The sequence below is a fragment of the Pseudophryne corroboree genome, chromosome 4 (assembly GCF_028390025.1).
Source record: "Pseudophryne corroboree isolate aPseCor3 chromosome 4, aPseCor3.hap2, whole genome shotgun sequence".
Classification (NCBI taxonomy): domain Eukaryota; kingdom Metazoa; phylum Chordata; class Amphibia; order Anura; family Myobatrachidae; genus Pseudophryne; species Pseudophryne corroboree.
Genome location: NC_086447.1, coordinates 400544876 through 400563541, shown reverse-complemented (window position 1 = coordinate 400563541; position 18666 = coordinate 400544876). Strand labels below are relative to the sequence as shown.

Here is an 18666-nt window from a genome sequence, read left to right as displayed (position 1 = left end):
GAGGGTGTTACATATATAGGGGCTTATTTATCAATGAGTGATAAAATATGTGAATGTTGAAACTCATTGCATATGATAAATGGTGCCTCAACCAATCAGCTTCTGTCATGTTTTCGGCTCCTGTCATGTGGTTTGAAAAATGACAGTTGGAAGCAAATTGACATTTATCACAAGAAATGTGTTTTATCATTCACATCAAGTTTTATCATTGATAAATGGGCCCCATAGGTACAAATCTACATAAAAATGTTGCCAGACTCACTGTTGCCATAATATGTACATGCTAATGCATCGTGGCAGTGGTTAGGTGTGCCAGGCGGCATTTATTCACTCCTATAATCTATGGGTTGTGGGTGCCAGTCCTGTAACTAGACATTTTAGCGCTGTGTGCAAGGAACAGCATCATCGCCCCCGATATACAAATCAGGGTCAATGTGTGTGCCAAAAATATAGGGGCATGGCTTCATGGGGAAGGGGCATGGCCACAGAGCTCCCCATTACACATTACAGTAGCAGAGTCCCCCTTTTTACACATTAAGCAGAGTCCCCCTTTATTACACATTACAGTAACAGAGACCCCCTTTTTTACACATTACAGTAGCAGAGTCCCCCTTTTTACAGAGTCCCCATTTTTTACACATTACAGTAGCAGAGTCCCTCTTTTTACACATTACAGTAGCAGTGTCCACCTTTTTACACATTAAGCCGAGTCCCTCTTTTTTACAAATTACAGTAACAGAGTCCCCCTTTTTTACACATTACAGTAACAGAGTCCCCCTTTTTTACACATTACAACAGGAGAGTCCCACTTTTTTACACATTACAGTAACAGAGCCCCCCTTTTTACACATTAAGCAGGCAGAGGTATAGGTGAGTGTGTGTGTGTTTCTACTCGCCTGGGGAGAGGTCACGATCCAGCATCCACAGAATGCTCCTCGGGTCCGGCAGCCATGCTACGGAGTCCTGTACACCTGTACAGCGGCAGCAGAAGACAGCCGGTGAAACCAGGGCTCAGGGATGCAGTGGGGGGAGCGGCGAAGCTCCGCAGTCCTTATCAGTGGTAGCGGGAGAAAGCCGCCAGCGCCAGCGGGACTCAGCCACGGAGTGGGGGGATGGCAGCTGCGGCACACCTCCGAGTCCCTTGCAGACACAGCAGGACTTAGGGACGGCGGCAGCGTTACAGGGGTAAGGTGTGCTGCCAGATGGTGCCTACAACAGCACTCCTTCTGGAGGTGAGACACAAGCGGCGGTGGCAGGACTTCGAGTAGTAGTGACTGACTGCCTGGCGGGACTGAGGGCCGTGTGTGGGGAGTGTGCTGCCGATGGTACGCCTTAAGTGCATTTGCGCTGTGGGCTTGGCACCATTGGCACACACCTAGTTATGTCCCTGGTGGATGAGAACATACAAATGTACCCATAAATGGGCATGCACCATGTGACAAACTAGTCACGGGTGCGAATAGTCGCAGTCACAATGAGGCTGGCCACATCTGTATATTAGATCCAGCACAGGAAAGGCAAATATAGTTCAAATTTATGTGGACATTTATCAATGGCTGGAATTTTTAGTTGCATGCTGCATATGTCTGTGTATTTTAACCTCCCAGCTGCAAGATTGGTTATTCGTTAGTTTGATGGCTCATAATTCAAATGTTTATATGTGAGGGGTTTAAAGCCCTAAAATCTATACCTTCTACAGAAATTAACCTGTTCTGAGTCCGTGTAAGGAATGCATGTTATTTGTGCCCTTCCATAATGAATAAATATTTGTCTTCACCTCTTTTATTACAGTAAATATTTCTCTACACCCTTACTATTCTTAATTAAAATTTTTGCCCTTTAATATAATATCATTGGCGACCCATCCCAGCTTTGCACTGGATCAATTTAAAATTAACAGCTTTTCTATCTGAGGTCTTATTAGAGTTTCTTGTAGACAACATTAGTAATTTTTCCTCCGGACGTCAACACAGAGAGATTTAATTTTTACGTGACACATGAAAGGGCCACGTTAAGTTATCCATGATAAAAACATTCTCCAGTCAAGTCATGTTAAGTGTCTATCCCTGTGCTTTATTTATTGTCATGTCAAAGCAGACTCTTATCGGGAATTGTACTCGTTTGAAATCACATGGCAAATATAAGAGAATTATTGGACTTCTCGGTATTAAGCCATTTCTCCAGTGCCACAGAAAGTTAAAATCGTAGCTTCAATCAGTTTCTATTTGTAATTGCATCCCATTGCATAACTTCAATGGGTTTTATATTATGTAATAATATAATACGAGCCCCAACTTTCAAATTCGGTTTGTGAACTTTCAAAATCAGTTTGTGTGTATGGGCGAGCACCATGTATACTGTAAACCATCTCACTGTGCACGCTCCTACGATCGTCCCCTTCCCCATCCCCTGCTGGGTTGGCCTTCAACTTTTGACTTTCATTACTTTTGACTTTAGCTGAAATGTGTAGAAAAATGTATAGGAAAACAAAGATGCAAAGTTAATGTTACTTTGAGGAAAAAGAATCATCTTTCACATACAGTAAATGAAATCGGAACAAAAAAAGTGAGTAAACAGGGCTTACATCAATTTTTCTGCAGAAACCAGAAAATACGTATCAATCTTTACTGAGGGGTAAATTTAATAGGGTCCGAGTTGCAGGGGGTGCAGGACTTCAGGCAGGTATGATAATATTTTTAAAGCAACAATCATTTACAAGGCAAAACCAGGTTGGTTTACTTGTAAATGATTGCCCCTTTAAAAATATGGGTATTCTCGCCCGAAGTCCCACACCTCCGGCAACTTGGACCCTTTTACATTTACATCATAGTATGAAAAAAACTCCATCATTGTGATATATCTTTAATGGTTTAGGCAGCATTAGCCAAAGAAGTACTCAGACAACCTTTTTTTCTTTGAGTTGTTTCACTTTTGTCAGAGATTAATGTTTCATACACCTAAACCTTTCTCGACAAATGCTCTATAGAATTTTAAAAACCTAATCAAAATTTGTCCAGTGAGTCTCAAGATTAGCATTAAAGGACAGACAGATACCTATCAGGAACTTTATTTTATAATATGTAGAATTTTTTTTTTGTGCCACTCATATATTAATAGTTACTGTATGTCTCCCAACATTTTCTGTAGTGTAGTGGGCCTTATACTTACCTTTTTTTGTGACCAGGGGCGGATTGGGAATCAAAAGTGGCCCTGGAAAAATTTCTAAAAGTGGCCTCATGTGGGTGGCACCAAACCAACTGTAGGCGGAGCCAATACCAAAGTAGGCGGGATTAATACTTCAAATTAATATTACACCTCTTAACCCAGTGATCACGCTGAGCCGAAAAAAAGTGGGTCCCAGGGACCCCTCACTTTTAAAAATTGGGGTCCTACCTGTCCTATTCTGGGTCCCATCGGAATGAAGGTTCTTATTAATCTTATTAATGATTCAAATATAAATACACAGAGTTAATGATTCAAATATAAAAACACAGAGTTGATTTGAACAGTCCAAAAGTGTTGCAAAGGGGAGGGGGGGGGGTGACAGTGCTGCTGGGCTGTGTAGTATACAGGACACCCTGCACCAGAGCTGTAACTAGACATTTTGGTGCCCTTTGGCAGAAACAGAATTGGTGCCCCTCCTGCTATGCCTAAAAGAAGGGACAGTGCGCGCCGAAGGCGCGTAGCAAAAATTTAGGGGAGTGGCTTTTTGGGGAAGGGGCATGACCACATAATAGTGCCAATTAACATTACACCACACAGTAGTACCACTAATACACATTGCACCAGGTAGAACCTCCTATGCACACTGCGTCAGGTAGAGTACGTTATACACTTTGTGCCGGGCAGAGCACATTATACACATTGCACCTTGTAAAGCACATTATACACATTGCACCTTGTACAGCACATTATACACATTGCACCAGGTAGAGCACGTTATACACTTTGCGGCAGGTAAAGCACGTTATACACTTTGCGCCAGGTAAAGCACATTATACACATAGCACCAGGTAGAGCATGTTATACACTTTGCGCCAGGTAAAGCACGTTATACACATTGCACCAGGTAGAGCACGTTATATACTTTGCGCCAGGTAGAGCACGTTATACACATAGCACCAGGTAGAGCATGTTATACACATAGCACCAGGTAAAGAACGTTATACACATTGCACCAGGCAAAGCACGTTATACACATTGCACCAGGTAGAGCACGTTATACACATTGCACCAGGTAGAGCATGTTACACACTTTGCGCCAGGTAAAGCACGTTATACACATTGCACCAGGTAAAGCACGTTATACACTTTGCGCCAGGTAAAGCACGTTATACACATTGCACCAGGTAGAGCACGTTACACACTTTGCGCCAGGTAAAGCACGTTACACACTTTGCGCCAGGTAAAGCACGTTATACACATTGCACCAGGTAGAGCACGTTACACACATTGCACCAGGTAGAGCACGTTATACACATTGCACCAGGTAGAGCACGTTACACACATTGCACCAAGTAGAGCACATAGACATACATTAAACAACCCCCCAAAAAATATGTAGTCAGCGTCATTACACACATAAAGACCTGCTATATGCAGTGCTAAGCTCGATGTGATTTGGTCTATAGCAGAACAAAGACAGACTAGAACCATCCACCTGGGGCAGAAAGGGAATGGGTACCAACCAGCCAGGTAAAGGGTGTCAACCACCCAGGGCCAGGGGGAGAGATGAGGGGGCACACTGCTGCCGGGGGGAGGGATGAGGGGGCACACTGCTGCCGGGGGGAGGGATGAGGGGCCACACTGATGCCGGGCGGAGGGATGAGGGGGCACACTGATGCCAGGGGGAGAGATGAGGGGGAACACTGATGCCGGGGGGGAAATTGAGGAGGCACATTGCTGGCCAGGGTGAGGGATGAGGGGGCACACCGCTGGCCAGGGGGAGGGATGAGGGGGCACACTGTTGGCCAGGGGGAGAGATGAGGGGGCACACTGCTGGCCAGGGGGAGGGATGAGGGGGCACACTGATGCCGGGGGGAGGGATGAGGGGGCACACTGATGGCCAGGGGGAGAGATGAGGGGGAACACTGTTGGCCAGGGGGGAGGGATGAGGGGGCACAAATGCTGACAGGAGGGGAGATGGGGACACTCCGATGCTGTCAGGGGGAGATAGGGGGGGCAAGCTGGCACTGGCAGGGGGAGTAAGGGGGTCACACTGGCACTGTCTGGGGGGATGGGGGCACACTGATGCTGGCAGGGAGGATATGGGGCACACTGGTGCTGGCAGGGAGGATATGGGGCACACTGATGCTGGCAGGGAGGATATGGGGCACACTGGTGCTGGCAAGGGGGGCAGGAGGCCTCTCACAGTCACGCACCCACATGACGGGACTTACCACCAGAGCAGCGCGGACGCAGCAGCCAGAAAGCCTCCCCCGGGTGATCCTCCCCGCAGTACAGCTCCTGTGACCAGGAGTTTTGGAGGAGCGGCTGGACCCGGCTCTCTAGATAGCGGCCGCTGGCCGCAGTGGTCACCAGTAAGCAGGTGACAGGGAGGAGGGGGTATGGTCGGCTCTCCTGACAGCGGCCACTGCCCGGCTCACTAATAAGCATGTGATGTGGGGGGCGTGCCTGCTGGCTCTCCTGACAGTGGCCACGGCACTCACAAGTTGGCAGGTGACGTGGAGGGGGGCGGTGCCACTCATGACAGGCGGCCCCGAACCCCGATCGGCCCGCCGGGGTATTCCCCGTTAAAGGCAATGGCCAATCCGGCCCTGTTTGTGACCGATCCTAGATGTTAGTTGCAGAATGTGCGTTGCAAGTTGGCGGTTTCTCTGCAATTTTGCAATTTGCTTTCCAATTAGAAACTCACATTGAACCATGCAGAGTAAACTCATGTTTCTCCATTTGCACCTCACCGAGGGTGAGATATGGTGGGGAAATTCTTATTTTAAGGCTAAATTGTTGGAACACCATGCAGAACCCATTGGACACCTTCTTCTTCCCCTCCCCAATGACTAATTAGGCATTTGGGAGTTTCTAATTAATTTAATAAGTCCGATAATTACATTTTTTTTTGTGGTTTAAATTAAATAGCCTCAAATTACCCCGAAATCAACCTTTTTGGTGCTTTATGCTCCCCAAATTTAATTAGGATATATATATTTTTTTATTATTGCATTTTATATTTTTATTTTTTGTCACCTCTAAGTGCCCCTAAAGCATAGCTTTTACAAATTTTTGCAGTTTTAATGTTTTATGAAAGTACATTAAATTAAAAATGTTTCCTTTTTATGATTTTTTTTAAATGCACAAATCAACAATTTAACACCATTTAAAAATCTCCAGTACTTTCCTTATGACCACTAATAGCCTTTTTTATGATTCTGCAAATGAAATTGTAATTTTTGGGGGTCCACGAAGGACAGCCCACTTTTTTAAGCACTTCTCTCACATCGCATATGGCTGACAGCTTGTAAGTTCCCACTGCAAGTACCACAAATAAACATTTTAAATTGGATTGGAGAGTTCTAGGGAGCGTGCATTTGTGCGAATGTGTGCGAGTTTCATGAAAGGACTCACAATTCTCAATGTTCACCTAATTGGGTTGACCCCTTAATCTTTATTTATATCTGTTATAGTTCAAGGGATTAAAAACTATACTCTTTACTAGCAGTATATCAAATTAGAGCTTTCCCACTGCAAATGAGTTTAGATTGGCATGCTCACCTTTCTTACAGACTGGCAGACAACCAGAATAAATCTTTCATACCATATGATCAATTTCATTAAATGTTCATGTAGCTTGATCTGTGTTTTAGAAACAATTACAGAATGTAAGGCTAAAATTTCAAATATCAAATCACTGCACTCCCATATTTCCATATATTCATTAAAGTAAAATATTTATTTATTAAATAAAATAAATAATAAATATAAATATTTATTATTTTTTATATGTATTACTTATAATTTATTTTGTTTTCTTTGCTATGTGATTTGTTATTTACATTTGTAAGTCTAAAACATGTAATTACTCTACATGCTCTACATTTGTTTAAAACACAATTAAATATACAGTACAGTAAAATGTATACAGTTGCAGTGAATGCATATTACTCTGAAAATATCTATACTTTGTCTTGAACATTCTATTCTCAATTGGTTCTATGTTTATAGTTCTGTATGAATTTTCCATATTGTTGTAAATCAATGCAACATCCGAGAACTTATTTATATAAATGCCATCTTTCAGGAAGAAGAATTAAGGAACGGCGGAGAGGCAAAGTATGCACACTTGAGTGATGATCTTCATGTATTAATTGAAGTATTTGCTCCACCAGGAGAAGCATATTCACGTATGAGTCATGCTTTGGAAGAGATTAAAAAATTCCTTGTTCCAGTAAGTATAAGCTATTTGTCTGTTTAATATATAGCAGTAACTCATTTTGCTCAATTGTATTATACATACATGAAAGGGTATAAAATGTTTAACCACTTAACAATTTTTTCTCCTACAAACAACTCAGAAATATATGTTACTTTTTAACATCAATAATTTGACAAAATTAAGATTAGAATGTGTGTCTTGCAATCCCTCGTCTCCATAGGCAGTCGTTATAACAATACCTTCCTCCCCACAGTGGCTCTAAATACATAGTAAGATTACTGCCCACCTCTCACACCCCTATGGATCCCTACTGAGGTGCTACCCCCATACCCAAAATATAATAGCCTGCAAGCTGCCAGAGGACATGCCAGTCTGTCCATATTTTTTAAAATGCCAATCATTTACAAGGCAAAATCAACCTGGTTTTGCATTGTAAATGTTTGGCACTTTAAAAAATGGGCAGACCCGAACAAAGTTCTACACCTCCAGCAGCTTGCAGGCTATTACATTTAGCCCCATGTGTTAATATTCATACATAAAGTACCTATAGAAATCAAGGGTTTGGGACTTAGGGCCGACATTGTCTAGGTTGACAAACATTGGGCCTATTGGTTGACAGTGACTAGGTCGACACCAGAAATAGGTCGACATGGCCATTAGGTCAACATGAACAAGGTCGACATAGGAAAAGGTTGATATCATTTTTTGTGTTTTTGGTGTCGTTTTCTTCGTGAAGTGATCGGGAACCCCAGTTAGTGCACTGTGTCTCCTCACATGGCTCGCTTAACTCGTCATGCTTCAGGCAAGGTGCCTCATTCCGCTGCTGCTGTGGTCAGCACAGGTTACCATTCCCAATCGTAGTTCACGTGGATTGTAAAGTATGAAAAAGTTTTAAAAAATTAAAAAAATGTGAAAAACTTATGTCAACCTTTTACGATGTTGTCCGTGTCCATATCGATCTAATGGCCATGTCAACCTATTTCTGGTGTTGACCTGGTCACTGTCGACCGATAGGCATCGACCTAATGGGTGTCGACCTAAATGCTGTCGACCTAGAGTCCGGATATCAGAAATCATAGGCATCATGGTCAAAATTGTTAACATTTGTCAATTTGCACACTGTAAAATAAGAATATATGAACTCAAACTTTTTCTGGCTTTATTTAAACATTTTTCCTTACAGCATTCAACTAATAAAAAAGGGTAACATTTTTGAAAATTAATAATAAAATGAAAAACTAGAATATCAGGGTTGGAAATGTGATCAGTCCCCAAATTTTATATTTTATAGAGCAACCTTTTTCTGCAATTACAGCCTTAAGTCTATTTGGATATGTTTCTACAAGATTTGAGCACCTAAATTGGGAATTTTTGCCAATTCTTCCAAGCAGAATTGTTCAAGTTCAACTAAACTTTGTGGTGAGTGGCAATGGACTGCTCTGTTCAAGTTCATCCACAGATTTTCTATCAGATTTAGGTCAAGGCTCTAACTTGGTCATTTAAGGACATTTACCTTCCGCAGCATTGTTTTCTTGGTGGTATATTTAGGGTAGTTGCTGTGCTGGAAGTTGGACCGCCTGCCTATCTTAACTATCTAGCAGAGGGCTGATGGTTTAACTAAAACCTTTATGTGTGTTTTGTAGCATCCACCTTCCCTTCAATGACCAATTTCAAAGTATCTATTGAAGAAAAACACCCCTGCAACGTAATGTTGCTACGACCATATTTCACAGTAGGTATGGTATGGTATGTCTTGGACATACAGTATAGTTACTTTTTTTTAGTGTGTATTTTATTTGCATAAAGTACAATGCACGGGTACTCTGGATACTGGCACCGTCATTTCTAGCTGCTGTGTGCAACTCAGATGTTAACCTGGGTAAAAAAAACAGAATATTAGCACAAGAGAGCCATGTCATGATTTTGCACAATTCATTGATGTGATTAATCTGTTCCTAGGACACTTTAAGCAACTTTGTATGTGGCTTATGATGTGTTTAGGATGCTACTGTAAATTCAGGAAAAATTTGTTTAAACTTTTAAACATGGCAGAGCATATAAATTGTTACTGGCATCTTGCACTCTATGGTGCAAAAGGGATAGGTGTATGAGGACACATCTGTACGGAATGTCAAAAATAGAGCAGGGGCATGGCCAGGATTGGAATAAAGTAGCATGTGTTTGTGCAAGCTTTCCAGCTAAACCAATCTAATAAAAAAGAAAACAATGGGAGAGCACTAATTAATCTGTAGATTTCATTTAGTACAGGGGTTCTCAAACTCGGTCCTCAGGACCCCACACAGTGCATGTTTTGCAGGTAACCCAGCAAGAGCAAAGGTGTATTAATTACTCACTGACACATTTTAAAAGGCCCACAGGTGGAGCTAATTATTTCACTTGTGATTCTGTGAGGAGACCTGCAAAACATGCACTGTGTGGGGTCCTGAGGACCGAGTTTGAGAACCTGTGATTTAGTATATTTTTCTAAGACTCTATAGTTGATACCGGCCAGCATCAATAAAAATTAATAAAATATTCATGGAACAATCAAAATCCTGTATTGCAATATATCTTAAAACCCTGTAGAAACAATGACCTAAACAACTGTACTGAGAACTAATCTGCTACAAAGTCTCTTTCAAATGTTCTTCAGTGATACTTTGTACCACCTAGGCTTCCATCACACTTGCTATTTACTCCACATGCAAGATGTAACAATTAAAACATGCACTTGAAAGTTCTTTTCTTTGTGATTAGTAATTGCACTCAGCGACTATTAGCTTTATAATATAGTTAGTAGTTTTTTTCTCTCTCAGCTCCCGAATTTGAAGCATTCATGCATAGCCATGCAGCATATGTTAAGCAGTCCAAAGCTCTTATGAACAGGTAATTTACCAAAGTATGATTGTAAAACGTTCAGCAAACCTGTCACAACCACGGTTGGATGGTAACCCTCCCGGCTGCAGCTCTCCTCATCAGCCTAATCTGGAGTCCGTGTAACAACCTTGGTTCAGATGATGTCCCTCCCAGCTGCTGCTTCACCGTCAGCCTTATCTGGAGTGTAGGGTCACTTCTCACCTCTTAAACCCCTTATTAGCAATGGGTAAATGATTAGCAGGCCGGCTGTTAAGTGCACCTCCGCTGTGTCCCGTTAACTTGGAGATGATACAGACGTGTTTCCCCACCTTCTATAACTCGGCGGCTTCTTCAGTGTGTCATTTACACTGAGGAAGCCGCCGAGTTATAGAAGGCGGGGAAACACTGTAAACTGGAACACTAATGAATTACACAGGTTATGTGGCTGGCTGACTTCAAGTCTGCATTTCACCTGGTTTTACTCATCCACAAAACCAGTGTAATTGATGAGCGTCCCAGTTTAAAGGGATACTATGGTAATCTTAGTTGAAATACTTGGAGCTATTAAGTTATGGACCTATGTATGATCAGTCCCAAGGCTGCAGCTATCTCTCATTTCAAAATGAGTGCTATCTGCAGCCTCAGGGCTGATCGCAGGTCAGTAATTGACTAGCTCTGGGAACGTTACCTGAGGCAACAGGCCATACGAATCAGTCGTGGCTAATTGAATCTGGAGTTTAGAGTTGGAAATGGGTGTGGTCTACCTTGTTTCTAAATTTCAGTGTAAAAATAAAGCTGCATGGTATATGTATGCTACATGCAAAAGCAGTCAGTATATTCCCTGCATGCAAAATATAAATGCATTTACTATCCTAACATTGCAACATGGCATGCTGCAGGAGCAAATTGCTCCTTTGTTGCTCTCTATTGTGACTTAGGCCCATATTGTGTCAAAACCCATGTTTTACAAGTTCATCAGGAAAATACTGTACATAGGGTCTCAAATGACAAGAATAGAGCATGGCAAGAATACTGTGAGAAAAGGGGTTTAAGACATTGGGATGTTAAGATTACAGAACCTGCACCTGTATGACCTTCCTGAAATGGTGATAACAGAAAAGGTATTGAGGTGGTAGTACCACGATACGTCTTTTATTGGTTTTCCATGCAAGTCTTACTGTTTGCAGGATTATTGCCAGCAGTGGCGGTTACATCACCATTGTTAACCCTTTCATAATGAAAAAAATACTGCTGCTAATGAAACTACCAGATTTTTGACAGCAATAGGTTTCTCACGGTTTGATAACTGTGTCTGCAAATTTATCGTTAATGTATTATATAATGATTCATTCTTTTTACAATTTCCCACATGTTCAAAGTAACCACAGATGTGCCCACACTTCCTACCTGACATCAATATGGTGTGAGACATCTGGTACAAGTTAGATGCTGCCATAAGAGCAGGCCTGCCATCAGAAATTATGGGGCCGGAAATGGCAAAATAGGCAGCCTCCCCTCCCCCACACACAATTTTTTTTTTAATACATGCGTTTACAAGTGCCGGGCCACAACAGTTTTGTGATTTCCAAACTTGATACATATTTCATTCACAATGTAACTATATTGTTCTCTTTACCATTCGCTTTAAAACATTGTTCTCTTCTCCACTATTGTTATCTAATATTCTTCTGATTACCACTAAATTTAAATGACAAACATATTTTAAAATAGATTTTCAGAATAAAGGCAGTGATGTACTTTTAATTTTCCAGCCTATGTGCGTTTATTATCTATTCATACTCTGCATACTCCTTGCCAAAATACACAGGTGGGAGACTTGATTTACAGTACACAGGTGAAAAACACTTACTGTATGTACATGGCCCTAAATTTCCACTATCTCTGCCATGGAGCTAAGCATCCTTCAGCTAAAAATTATTCACTCTTCCTCTGTGCTATAAAAACTTGCCTTTGAAAGCCACTGACATCTTTTTTTCTCAATCATGGTTTAAGATTTATTGGTTTATTCTTAAATTCATTGGCACTATCCAACCTCTCCTGCCATCAATAATTATCTTACCAGTCTTTTCCTGTTTTGTAATTTCATGTTCTTGTTAAATGTTTTATAGCCTAGAGCATTTGTAATAGTGTTTTTATAAAAAGAGGAAGCAAGCTGATTTTTTTTATTGAAAAATGTATACTTTATTTGCATAAAAGTATACAAAAGAGCAGTCATAAGATGTTACATTCAAGTGTACTAGGTTGAGGTACAGCCAAAGGACAATACACCATAAATCAATCATTTTGTATAGTACAACACTATGCATATACTGTAGCATATTACACTCTGCACTATATATCATGTGCTGTTCTATTCATTCACCACTTAAATTATATGACATGGGGTGAGGGAGGGTAAGTCACAGGCTCCAAGTTTTATTTGAAAGGAGGGTTTATAATCTATATACAGTATATAAAAATGGATGTATGTGTGTATGTGTATACTGTATGTGTGTATGTATGTTCCAGCATAACTCTGGAATACACTCCGCTGTGGGCTTAATACCACATGGTTTAAAACATAAGTCCCCGCATGGCCTGCTGATGTGTGTGATCCAGCCCCCTCCTGCCTTCTCCGGTATCGGCGAGTGACTGTGTCCCGACGTGCATCGGCTGTGAGCAGCGGTCTAGCGGCATGGGATTGTGGTCCTGTCCTGGATGATCACCTGAGGTTTGGAGCATTGACGGGGACTTATGTTTTAAACCATGTGGTATTAAGCCCACAGCAGAGTGTGTTCTGGTACGAGCATCAGAGTTGTGAATTTTAACAAAAGTGTGTTGTGCTTTTATGAATTAAATTGTTACTGCACTATGGAGCACCCCCCTTGTCTCCTTTTCTGTATGTCTTCTTCCCGTGGAATTCCGGGCTATCTGATAGAGGAGTAGTGGTTTTAAGTCTTATTGTGTTAAAGACTGCTGTTTGCACCTTGAAGTGTGTTGCACTGAGCGCACCTGATTATCCTTTATTTGTTTTATATATATATATATATATATATCCGTGTGTTGCAGTAGGCACTCATGTAATGTATGTATGGCCGGGGTGCCCTCCTTCCAACAATACACTGTGTATGGCTTGCAACAGTGGGAGATGGTCCTCCGTTCCCAGGGAACAAACACAGGTGGCACTCCACGGACTTAAACAAATGGTGATGTTTATGAGTGAGAAAAATCACAGCATGACATGTCTGACGTTTCAACACCGCGCAGGGTATTTTTTTCAAAGACTCATGGTGAGCAAACAGTGTGTAATGAAAAACGCTTACCTTAAATACACAATACATACCACATGAGACGGAGAGACGCGGCGGGCGGGAGCCTCCGGTGGCACCAGCATCCGGTCACAGCATGATGACGTAGCCGTTGCTAGGCTACCGATCGACAAACCTCCCGGCGCGTCCCACCGACGCACTAAAGATACAAAATGACAATGACAGTGTACATAAATACAGTGATACGTGATGTATCTAAACTCTTTAAGGGGAAACAAACTATAGTTTCCAAGAAAGTGCAACAGTGTATTAAAAATCGCTGTACATAACAGAGACTGAGACATCTTCTTCAATAGAAATGCCTAGATATTGTGCACGGATATACTTATGCACAAAATCTCTTGGCATTTAGCATAATGTAATATATTAGTCACATATGAATGCCAAAGATAATTCGCACCACTAGACTCATTAAAGTGTTAGAAGAGAGAACATAAAGCACCGAATTAAAGGAAGGGGGAAGAGAACATGCATGATTATAAAAATATGCTCAATGATAGTTTTTCATTCAGTCCATGAGGCGCTAAGGTGTTCAACTGTACAATCCATCGTGTCTCGCATTTTGACAATAGCTTTTGTCTGTCACCGCCTCTGATTGGGGCGGGGATATGATCCACTATTTGGTATTTTAAACTGGATAGTGGATGTTGGCACAGCTTAAAGTGGCGTGCCACGGGCTGATCATTCTCCTTTCCTTCTATAGCTGCTTTTATGGCCGATCTATGTAGCGCCATGCGCACTTTGAAAGTCCTAATGATCTGGCCCACATATAATAGTCCACAAGGACAAATGATAACATGGATGATGAACTGAGTGCTGCATGTTACAAAGTGATGAATTGTATGCTTCTTGCCAGTTATCGGATGTGTAAATGCTGGTCCAGCAATTAAATAATTGCACGTGGTGCAAGAGGGACATCTAAAGCACCCTTTCCTAGTAGACATCACTGGTTTAGGGGAGACATCTGTTTTCACCAACAGGTCGCGTAGATTTCGTCCGCGTTTATAGCTGGGCATAACAGACGTCTTGTGAAAGCAAGGTAACACACTATCACTTTTCACAATGGGCCAAAGTGCGCTCACTGCTCTTGGAATGACCGAGCTGGCCATGGTAAATTCAGTCACTAGCGGTATTTTTGAAGACAGAGTCTGATCATTTTTTGATTGTAGTAGAGAGGCTCTGGGCATCTTTAAGACGGCATCTTTCTCTTGTAGTAACTTATTGTGCGGATAACCTCTCGCTTTGAATTTATCCACCACCTGTGTCAAAGCTCTGTCCAACTCCTCTGAATTACTCGTGATCCGTGTCACCCGGATCATCTGTGATTTAGGTAGCCCAGCTTTCAAAGCTGGCGGATGGAAGCTGGAGTGTTCAAGAAGTGTGTTGCGGTCCGTTGCTTTGTTATGCACCGTAGTGTGTATATGTCGATCTTTAATAGCTATGGTAATATCCAAATAATGGATCACTTCTTTGCTATATTGGTATATGAACCTGATAGGTGAATTGACGAGATTGATTGACACAAGCAGTTTTTTCAAACTGTCTTCATCCCCAGTCCAGAATAGCAGCAGATCGTCAATATATCTTTTATATAGAAGAATATTGGAGACAATTGCAGGATTTGAAAAAAATAGTTCCTTTTCTTTTGCAAACATATAAACGTTTGCCAATGACGGTGCTATGCAAGAACCCATCGCACAGCCGGTGGTTTGTTCATAAAATTTACCATTATGTAAAAAATAATTTCGCTGTAAGGTCAGCTGCAACAGCGTGATAAATAACTCAATGTCCAGCAATTGAAAGTTATTGTTTTCTAAAAACGTTTTCATAATATCCAACCCTTCCATGTGCGGAATCACAGAGTATAAGTTTTTAACATCCAGGGTGCACATGATTGTATCCGCAGGTAATTCATCAATTGCTGACAAGATCTTTAACAGATCAGATGTATCTCTCAAATGTGTAGACATCACCATTTGTTTAAGTCCGTGGAGTGCCGCCTGTGTTTGTTCCCTGGGAACGGAGGACCGTCTCCCACTGTTGTAAGCCATGCACAGTATATATATATATATATATATATATATATATATAAATGTGGAAGCCCTCACTCACTCACTGACTCATCACTAATTCTCTTACCCGATATGTTAGGAAGCTGAAAGGTAACACGCAGCCGCACAGTTACACTCCCGTTCACGTCCCCATGCCCCCTATTTTCATTCCACGCCCCTGCAAAGCTCCATCTCTGCATAGGAAATGGAGCGTTGCCACCTGCCCCCCACCTCCCCACCCCGCAAACAACTCTGTCTGATTGACAGGCAGAGGCAATCGCAATTTCTGCAGCTCCTGCAGAAAATATGAGCTCATGCACAGGACGGGCGCTGCACATGCGTCCACATATTTTTTTGTAATATTTGCGGTTGGATTGCGTTCTGCGATCCAACCTGAATTGGGCCCATAGCACATAAACTGCCCTTGCATGTGTGTTTAATAATCTTCTGATGGCAAGAGACAGAAGTGACTGTTCATTCTTAATCCTTCTTGAGCTCTCTGCAGCATTTGATACAATAGAGCACAGGTTCTCAAACTCGGTCCTCAGGACCCCACACGGTGCATGTTTTGCAGGTCTCCTCACAGAATCACAAGTGACATAATTAGCTCCACCTGTGGACCTTTTAAAATGTGTCAGTGAGTAATTAATACACCTGTGCACCTGCTGGGTTACCTGCAAAACATGCACTGTGTGGGGTCCTGAGGACCGAGTTTGAGAACCACTGCAATAGAGCATAGAATTACGATTGAGCGCCTAAAAAAATTCTGTGGACTAGATGACACAGTCCCTAGCTAATTCAAATAATTTCTCACCAGTTCACAGAGAGTTTCATCTGAAGTATACTCATCGTCACCAGTACCACTGCCATGTGGTGTTCCACAAAGTTCTATACTATCCCCCATGCTTTTGCACCTGACCTTTGCTCCAGGCACTGAGAATGCAACAACAAATAGCTGTCTAGCTGAGCTACAGGAGTGGATTTATTTATTACAGTTATTTATATACCACGCATATATTCCGCAGTGCTTTACAGAGAATATCTGGCCATTCACATCAGTCCATGCCCCAGTGGAGCTTACAATCTATATTCCCTGCCACATGTACACACACACACACACATTTCCACTAGGGTTACTTTTGTTGGGACCTAATTAACCTACCAGTATATTTTTGATTGTGGGAGGAAACCGGGATACCTGGAGGAAACCCAAACAAGCACGGGGCGAATATACAAACTCCACACAGTTAGGGCCATGGTGAGAATCAAACCCATGATCTTAATGCTAACCATTAAACCATCCGTACTAGTAGATAAGTGCCAGTTGGCTGTGACTTAATCCTGATAAACAGAGGTCCTTATGATAGGACCTCAACATCAAAGGACAAGACTGCAGTATAGCCAACCAACATTACTTACATGAAGGGTTTCAGAATTGCAAAACACTCATCATGTTTGGAATCATGTCCTTGTCCTGGATTGTGGCCTGACACTTAAACATCAGATATCAGCCCAGTGGCGTAACTACTGCCCCCGCAGTCCTCGCGGTGGCTTGGGGGCGAGGGCTGCGGGGGCGCCACTGATTTACAGCAGACTGACATGCGGACGAGCGTCCGCATGTCAGTCTGCTTTCTCCTTCCCTCCGCCGCTTGTTGGAGGGACACGGAGGGTACAGCCTCTCCTGTGTCCCTCCTGCTGCATCATCTCCGGCGGCCGCGGGTCTGATAGGGAGAAGTGCCGTCCGTGAGCTCTAATTGGCTCACGAACCGGCACTTCCCCCTATTAGACCCGCGGCCGCCGGAGATGATGCAGCAGGAGGGACACAGGAGAGGCTGTACCCTCCGTGTCCCTCCAAAAAGCGGCGGCGGGGGGGGATGATATCTGGCACTGGGGGGAATAACTGGCAGGGGAGGGATATCTGGCACTGGGGCATTGTCTGGCAATGGGGGCATATATGGCACTGGGGGGGGATATCTGGCACTGGGGGGGGATATCTGGCACTGGGGCATTATCTGGCACTGGGGGGGAATATCTGGCGGGGGGGAGGTGGATGTCTGGCACTGGGGGGAATAACGCACTGGGGCATTATCTGGCACTGGGGGGGGAATAACTGGCAGGGGGGGGGATATCTGGCACTGGGGCATTATCTGGCACTGGGGGCATATATGGCACTGGGGGAATATCTGGCAGGGGGGGATATCTGGCACTGGGGCATTATCTGGCACTGGGGGCATATATGACACTGGGGGGGAATAACTGGCAGGGGGGGATACCTGGCACTGGGGCATTATCTGGCACTGGGGGCATATATGACACTGGGGGGGAATAACTGGCAGGGGGGGATATCTGGCACTGGGGCATTATCTGGCACTGGGGGCATATATGGCACTGGGGGGAATATCTGGCAGGGGGGGGGTATCTGGCACTGGGGCATTATCTGGCACTGGGGGCATATATGGCACTGGGGGGGGAATATCTGGCACTAGGGGCATATATGGCACTGGAGGGGGGGAATATCTGGCACCAGGGGCATATATGGCACTGGGGGGGGGAGGATATCTGGCACTGGGGGCATATATGGCACTGGGGGGGGCATATCTGGCACTGGGGGCATATTTGGCACTGGGGGGGAATATATGGCACTGGGGGCATATATGGCACTGGAGGGGGGGGAATATCTGGCACCAGGGGCATATATGGCACTGGGGGGGGATAAATGGCACTGGGGGCATATATGGCACTGGGGGGGGGCATATCTGGCACTGGGGGCATATTTGGCACTGGGGGGAATATATGGCACTGGGGGCATATTTGGCACTGGGGGGGAATATATGGCACTGGGGGCATATCTGGCACTGGGGGCATATGTGGCACTGGGGGGGAATATCTGGCACTGGGGGCATATGTGGCACTGGGGGGGTATATGTGTACCTGGCACATGGGGGGGGGGCTATATTTGGCACTGGGGCATGTGAGTACCTGGCACCGTGGGGGAATATCTGGCACTGGGGACATATGTGGCACTGGGAGCACAGCC

The 18666-nt window shown here is 43.5% G+C and overlaps 1 protein-coding gene across 4 annotated transcripts in view; it reads left to right on the top strand.

The window, feature by feature from the left end:
• KHDRBS2 (KH RNA binding domain containing, signal transduction associated 2) overlaps positions 1-18666 on the top strand; it is a 620233-nt gene that overhangs the window by 345947 nt on the left and 255620 nt on the right. For all 4 annotated transcript variants that reach the window (XR_010175991.1, XR_010175992.1, XM_063916743.1 and 1 more), the window contains one exon: positions 7259-7405. Coding sequence is in view for 2 of the 4 variants with exons in the window: in XM_063916743.1 (XP_063772813.1) it covers positions 7259-7405 (147 nt within the window). In the remaining 2 variants the exon portion in view is untranslated. The remainder of the gene's footprint in view (positions 1-7258; positions 7406-18666) is intronic.